Source organism: Leiobunum rupestre, chromosome 11 (assembly GCF_980474605.1).
Source record: "Leiobunum rupestre chromosome 11, qqLeiRupe1.1.hap1, whole genome shotgun sequence".
Classification (NCBI taxonomy): domain Eukaryota; kingdom Metazoa; phylum Arthropoda; class Arachnida; order Opiliones; family Sclerosomatidae; genus Leiobunum; species Leiobunum rupestre.
The window spans coordinates 11,793,803-11,801,529 of record NC_143394.1 but is presented as its reverse complement, the minus strand read 5'-3'; the positions used below and the strand labels follow the sequence as shown (position 1 = coordinate 11,801,529).

General features: G+C 37.4%; 1 protein-coding gene across 2 annotated transcripts; it reads right to left on the bottom strand.

Moving 5' to 3' along the window:
• Positions 1 to 816: 816 nt before the first annotated feature.
• On the bottom strand, positions 817 to 3,232 carry LOC149921337 (uncharacterized). 2 transcript variants are annotated; one of them, XM_090163307.1, is made up of 4 exons: positions 1,827 to 3,232; positions 1,561 to 1,739; positions 1,366 to 1,488; positions 817 to 1,303 (listed from the first exon to the last, which is right to left on the bottom strand). In XM_090163307.1, the coding sequence occupies exons 1-4, from the start codon at positions 2,282 to 2,284 to the stop codon at positions 819 to 821; spliced, it is 1,245 nt and encodes a 414-aa protein (XP_090019433.1). In that variant the 5' UTR covers positions 2,285 to 3,232; the 3' UTR covers positions 817 to 818. The 2 variants fall into 2 exon arrangements, with proteins under 2 accessions (XP_090019433.1, XP_090019432.1); XM_090163306.1 differs by having other exon boundaries at positions 1,561 to 3,232.
• Between the last annotated feature and the right edge of the window lie 4,495 nt (positions 3,233 to 7,727).

Here is a 7,727-nt window from a genome sequence, read left to right as displayed (position 1 = left end):
AAAAAATAGATAAAAACTGACAAAAAACATCAAAATCCCAAGTTATTTTCAATGGGAAAATTTAAAATTTTGTGTTGTGATAAACATTTTACGTTGCCATGGCAAAACGGTTGCCCATTGAATAAATTCCCTTTAGGATTTTTCATGATTCATGAAGGTCTACCAATCCCCCGAGTTTGAACAAAATCGGTGGGTTCCACTTCGGGATGTCTCCTTATAAGACGATGTTCTCTCTTCGATCACAGACCTTTCGATTTACTAATACCAGGAATTCATACCTCGAACTTGGAATGGTTATCCGGCCGTATTCCCTATGGTAAGATCTCGGCGGGGACCGTTTTCAGTGACGTGTATGAGCGTTGCCTCCGTTATATCAAGGCCTGGGTTCCCTCTTTCCTGAGCATTGTACTACGAGTTATTCCCCCCCCTGTTTGAAGTTTCCTATTTTTCCCAATAGATGGCGTTCGTTTCCATTGCGTTTAAATTTTAAGTTTCGTTCGCATTGGTCCTGAAAATGTATTAGTTCATCTACACGGCCAATATTAGCCAACTTCAGGTTATGAATTTTAACAATTTGTGAATTAATAAATGTATTACTCTTATTAAGGCTTATGTTAAATAGAATATAGTTTATGTGTAGTTGATAGTTTCATGATGGTCAAATAATTGATTCAATTGGTTTATTAAAATTTTAAAATCAACATTTTTAATACCGGAACATGAAATCAGATACTTGTTTTCCAAAATATCACTAATGGGAGTAGAAAGATATATTCCATACATACCACCCACATACATATCAGTTTTTTCCTAGTATTTCAAACTTTGAGAACTTTTCTAGATAAGGGCTTGGTGTTTAATTTTATTTTCTTTTCTTTTCGATCTGAGGCATCTTTAGCGTGATTATCTAAAAGAGCTCTCAAGAACTTCTCTAGAAGGATTTTCCGTAAATCTTGACTTTCCCGTGATGAGAAATTCTTGCATTCGTTGCACATTAGGGGTTTTTCGAAGTAAGGTAGAATTTCTCTTACATATGATTGAAGCACTTGTACCCGAGGAAACAAATGGAGTGAGGATTGCACAAATTCCGTTACAAGGGCCAATAATTTAATTATCATTCGTGAGGGATATTTCAAGCCTCCTCTATCTTGAGCATTAATTAAAGCAAATAACGGAGATTTACTTTGCGGCTGCATCATTTTGTCCAGACAAAACTCACAGTCAGTCCTTTCTTCGGCACATTTTATTATGTACCCACCAACCATTGCAATGGAGCAATTTCTTATTGAGACAACAGGGCTTTCTGAAATTTAAAATGAAGTCATTTGCTTTTGAACTTATGGAGTTTTAAAATCATAATATTACCATTTGGACTTGTTTTCTCCATTTCATGTAATATGGTTGTTAGGTGAGGAGGCAATTTGATTAACACTATTGATGTGGCAGTTGGATGACTATCTCCAAGACTTATTTCGTGATCAGACGCAACTAGAAACAAATTTTGAAATTTGAGGACGCTCAATCACATTATCATATTAAATTGAATAAAAACTAATATACCATTAGCAATTGATTTAGAACCATTTCCACAAATTGATGAACTGGATGCCTTCAAGATTCCAATTTTCAAATGGTGTTCTATGCTGAGGGTGCAGGCACGGGCATCCATTTGATCGTTGAATCCTCCACTACTCCTTATATGACTAAACGTCTCTTGAATGGTATCACTTGAAAATTTTCTAGTGAAAATGTAATGAAAACCATTTTCCAATAAATATTTTACAAGTGAAATAGTGGATTTGGTGGTAACGACTAGAGCTTCATACGTCTCATCTGTGAAACAGTCTGATTTGTCATACGCTTGTGCATTAGTTTGAATAGCTTCGATAAAAGGTAGAAATTCTTCAGCGAGCCAAACAAGCCTTTCATCATCAATAGATTCGAAGGGGAGTTTATTCTCATTTCTCATATGTATGGCATAAGTCTTGTTGTGAATGTCATGTACTTCAAACCATTTGCGGACCATCTCCATAAAGTAGATTGTACATTCCAAATCAGCTCGTTCTTCAGGTTTGCACGTATTGAGCCTTAGAGTTGTTTTTAAAGCTGCTGTCATCGGATGAGAGAATAATAGTACTGCTCTTCTTACATTCATTTTTTCAAAGCTCGTTGGGAAAACCATTTTCCTAGTTAGAAATCTTACTGGTTTCATTAACGCATTGCTTTGAGCGAGATATAAGTCCGTGACAAATTTGGGGTTAATTAGAAGGGCAATAAACACCATAATTGATTTCTTATATTTTTTATTATATGACTTTGATCAAAGGCGATGAACATTTTCCTAGCTGGATCTAAGGGATGTACTATTTCGTGATGTAATTGTCTGTCACTAGAAAATTTCTTAAACGCTGCGGTATTAATCTTTGCGTTGTCTGAAACAAGCCGGACAACAACGAATCCACAGTCTTCCACCGCTTTAATCACCTCCAATGTAATTTTGTGAAGCTCTTCCGCTGTCAATTTGGCGGTAAAAAAATAGGCCACGGGAAGTTTAAAATTGGTTGAGAGACCCTGGAACACAAAACACAACAAATGTGTAGCTAGCTGGTCACCTATTCCGTCTTCATCTGTTGTGCTTGTTTCACCAAAATATCGATCCATTTTTCTGTCATGGTTTAATGGCCATTTCATCGTGCATTAAAGATCCTAATATTTCATTTGGATGCTTTAATTTGGAAACCTCGGCAATGAGACGGTCTTTGGCAATCTGTGTAATACCGTCAGCTCCACTTGAATTGCCCAGAAATTTTCTTAATGTTGTACGTTCCGGTAAATGTAAAATATCCAAATCTCGGATAAAGTTATACGTAGCTGTAGATTTCTTATAAATTAAACAACAAATCTTCAAGGTTGAATGTTTATACGGTAAAGACTTTTTACCGTAGGCGAGTACTTGTTCAATTAAAAAATTGGCTCTTACATCTCCACTCATACTCTCGCCCATAATCTTTCGCAGTTGGGTATATTCCTTTCTTTGGTTCTCTTCTTTTTGTTCCTTGATTGTTTCTTTTAAGCTTGCAATTATTTTCCTTTGAGCTACAACTTGCTTTCTCAATTTATAATTGTCTCTTACATATTTACGTTTAGAAGTTACGTATGGTGTCTTTCGTACAACAGGAGACGCTTGAGTAGTGGCATCTCTACATGAAATTAAATGGACAACTTCAGCTAGAGTAGATTTTTCTGGAATCACAGATTTAGCTTGGACTAGGGATGTAGTTTTGACTAGAGACGTTGTTTCTATTTGAAGAACGACTTTGTTGTGAGGAACTATAATGTCTCGAGGAACAACTACGTCTTGAGGAACTATTACGTCTTGAGGAACAATTACGTCTTGAGGAAAAATTACGTCTTGAGGAACAATTACGTCTTGAGGAACTATTATGTCTTGAGGAACTATTATGTCTTGAGGAACTATTATGTCTCGAGGAACTATTATGTCTCGAGGAACTATTATGTCTCGAGGAACTATTATGTCTCGAGGAACTATTATGTCTCGAGGAACTATTATGTCTCGAGGAAAAACTACGACTTGAGGAACTATTATGTCTCGAGGAACAACTACGTCTTGAGGAACTATTATTTCTCAACGACTAGCTTTCTCTTGACAAATGACTTGAGGGCTGGAAGTGTATTCGTAAGTTTTATTCATCACAGGTTGCATATCCATGGTTCGAATATGTGATGTGTTGTCATTGCACTGTTTTTTTTCAACTTTGGAATGAATAATATCTGATACTCTGAACAAAGCCTTTTTTAGCTTTTCTCGAGCTGAAATAACAGGTGTGGTTTGTACATCAGTCCTTGGAATATTTCCCACTGGAGAAAGAGGGATTCTTCTTTCGCAAGAGTTCTTAAACATCTTTTGGGGATGAGAATCAGAAATTTCAAATTCATTTAGCGAAATATGGGGCACAACGCAGTTTAAAAGACGTTTTCGACTAGTTGATATACTAAAATCAGACTTGTTAAAATGTTTGCTACAGATTTTAGCATCTCCTTTATTTGATATAAGTTCCTCATGAAATGAAAGATCGTCATCCTGTTGGACGTTAAAAATTGCACAAATCCATTTTTTTCTCATTGACATTTCCTTAGGAAATGAATGGAAACTTATATTTTCCTCTTGACCAATTTGGCGTTTCTTTACTCTCTTCCAATCACTTTGTTTGCAATTAGGAACTGAGCAGACAACCATTTTATATTACTACAAATGTAATTAAACGTTTGTTAATATGTGGAATAAAATACAATTAGTTAAATACTTACTTATTAATGACCACCACGGCGAATCATTGGAAAAAAAGATCCAAAGTACAACTTTGCAAAAAACGAAATGCGCACGCTCTAAATTTCAAATTTCACAATGGTTCAGAGTGCCTCTAGCGATAAATTGCGGCGTATTAGAAATCCACGGTGGGGGGGCGAAAATCTAAGCGTACCCAGGCCTTGATATAACGGAGGCAACTGACGGTATGAGAAAAAAAAATCGCCCCCTCGCACGCGTCTCCCCTCTTTAGGAGTTTTTACCCCGCGCAACCTCCCGTTTTTACAACTGTAGTTTTTTGTTGTTCGACTCCCCGGCCATTTCGAAATTTAGGGTTTGAAACTCCACCATTCAGCTCGCTCTCCCGACCTCTCCATGTGGAAGGATTAAGTCCGGCATTGTTATAGCGCTGTCAAAGTGGCAGCAGTGACAATGCCCTTGAGAACCGCGAAGTCCGAATGACGAGGTGACCGTCGCTATCAATAGAGCGATAGCGAAGGGAAAAGCAAAAAGATGTTCGAACCCTTTTTCGACACAGGGGGAGGAAATTATCTGAAACTAGGATTTAATACCATTGAAAATCGTATGAGAAAACACGTATGCTCTGACGTCAAAATGATGTAAAAAAACGGTCCCCTAGATAGAGACGGAAATCGGCCGAGGTAACCATTCCAAGTTCGATGTATGAATTCCTGCTAATACCCGTAGATATACGTTCTAAAACGCCTCATCCGGCGGCGCAAATTCAAATTTTGATAACGTATTTATGTCGCTTTTGATTTTACTGTATTTAAACGCGGCCATTTTTGATGCCCTTGCTAACTCTATGCGAATTAGCGAGCGAATGAAGTTGGTGGTGCTATAAGAATAACGGGAGACAATTTATTCGCTTGTTAGAGTTAACACGTGTTTTCTCTAAGACGGGTAATAGACCCGTATTTTCTCAGAAAATCCGATTTTTCTAAGCTTGAACACGGGTTTGATATACTGGGGGGTTTTTTAGTTGGAAATGTGGCGTTGTTTATTGAACGGGAAGAAACGAAAACGTCTCGTTTTGATCCATTCCTTCACGCAATTTCCCAAACCATTCTCGGAATACACTAGAAAGGGGTTTTGGTTACATTATTTATTTCGACCTTTCGACTAAATTGCGATAGAAATAGAGCTAGAGCCGTTTTAAACATGATACTCGTGTTCATTCTTGGTCTTTCTGCACAAGCAGAGCCTCGTCAGAACCCAATAGATTTTGAAGAGATCGAAGCTAGTAAAATTCTAAGCAGGGGTTTTTGGTAGGGTTAAAAAACGGGTCAAGGTTGTAAGGGGACGTCATGAAAACGGCTAAAAACGTGTTCCCCGTGGAGAGCGAAATCGGGATTTTCCGAATTTAGTGTTTCCTACCTACATGAAAACCAAAGACTATATAAATTTTTAGCGCTAATTACATAGTCTTTGACGTTTAAGGTGTTTCATTCATTATCTTGAAAAGAGTTGGTATGGCTTCGGCAGGTAAACAGCGGCGAATGGCACCTGTTTATCACTTTCGTGCGAGTTTTAAACGGGATAACTTCGATAGCTCAATAAATGTCGTTGTTCGGTAGTTTATAACAAACATCTTCCGATCGAACAAAATAAAATTTAAAATACTAATTATTATTTTTTAAATCGGCTCAACTTTCAGCTAGATTATGTCCTTCTGTACGTCGTGACAGCAGATACGACCAATTAAATTTTGGGTATTTTCAATCCCCCGAAATTAAAAAGATTATGTTGCTGGAACGATAGGGGGCGATACTTTACGGGAATTTTTGGTGCGATACGGAAAAGCACCATGGAGTTTTCTTTGGAGCCGCCACTTGATTTAAAGGGGAACGGGCAAGCTTTAACCAGTTAGATAGCCCTATAGCCCATTAAAAACAAAAATTTATGGCGAAAACCGCATCAAAAAATATTGAGTGGTTAATTTTTAATAAAATAAAGAAATTTCGGGAAATTGAAAAGCGCGCGTCCACCGCGCTACCTGGTGAGAAGTCGGTGAGACAGAAAAACAACGTAAAAGCGCGCGCTGCTGAAGACGCCAAAAATTTGTTTTTCACGCGCGGTGCGTTCCAGTTATAAGAGACCTAAGCCTAAATTGCGCGATTTTAAAAGTTAGGATAGTTCGCAAATAGCTCATACGGGGTTAGGGGCGCTGGCGGCAGCCCCTAAGATGGCGGCGAAAATTCAAACCCAAACACCTGGCGTTATTTTTCGTTTCAACTTTTTGGGCCAAAAGCTATTTTTTCAAGACAAAAAAAGGTACGTGTTAGTATATTGAACGTCTTGTTAATTTTTTGATACGGAAATAAGGCCATATTTGGAAAAGCTTGGCCGTTCCCCTTTAAGATTTTAAAAGTGGAAATAAATAAAAGTTTTCAATAGTTGATTTTATAAAATAAAAACAGGTCTTGCCCAACTTGTCAAAGTGTTGCTCTTACGCCACAAGACACAGCTTTATTAGTATATTTTGCGCACGAGCGATTTGCACGCGCTCTAGAAAAACCTACATTCCTCGCGACTGTAGCGCGCGCTAGTAGGCTTGTGAACGTAAGAGCAACATTTAAACAAGAAGGCCACGTTAATTTATAAAAAGAACTATTTGAGTTAAAGGTTCACGCGAGTGGCCAGCCACGGGCAAACGTTGTCGTTGGAAAAAAATTGCCAGGAATGATTTTCCAATAATTATCTCTCTCGTCGGGTAGGGGGAAAGGCAAAAAGAAAATAATTATATTATAGGTCAGTTATAGGTAACCTATCTCCATCTATCTATTGTCGGAGTAAACTTGAAATTGTACAGACGGGCAAGTGAATCTAGCAGGGTGAAAGTGGACTTCATCTTCCTGGGTAGAAAGTTCGATCCAGCATGGATTAAACACTAATCCATGGATCCAGTATTGATTGGTATGGATGGAAGTAGATAAAGTTTGTTAGCTGTTTTCTACTTTTGGATTCATTTGAACTAACCTTAGAAACCGTTTAAGTTACAAAAAATCTGAGAAACTAGTTAAGATAAATAGGTAATGTATATCTTAATAAATAAAAATACTAAAGACCTTTTCACACGAGCCAACTTTTCAAATCAAAATGCTGAGTCAGCAAAAATGGATCAGTGATCCATTTTTTTCTCGCGTACTTTTTTGGTGGATCAACTCATCGAACTTTTATTCACACGAACCAACTAGTTTACTCAACTCAAAGTTGACTCATCTAGTTGGATCAAAAAGTTGGCTCGTGTGAATAGACCTTAAGAAGAGGTTGAAGAACTTAGAAGTACCTAATCAACTTAGATATATTATAGATATTTTAATGATAAGAAAAATCAATAATATGAAGATAAACCTCTGAACTTAAAATTCAAACGATT

Coding starts and splice junctions, on each gene's coding strand:
- LOC149921337 (XM_090163306.1), bottom strand. CDS start 2,284: ATGGTGTTTATTGCCCTTCTAATTAACCCCAAATTTGTCACGGACTTA. Junction 1,489..1,560: donor TTCTAAATCAATTGCTAATG/GTATATTAGTTT, acceptor ATTTGTTTCTAG/TTGCGTCTGATCACGAAATA. Junction 1,304..1,365: donor GGAGAAAACAAGTCCAAATG/GTAATATTATGA, acceptor TTTAAATTTCAG/AAAGCCCTGTTGTCTCAATA.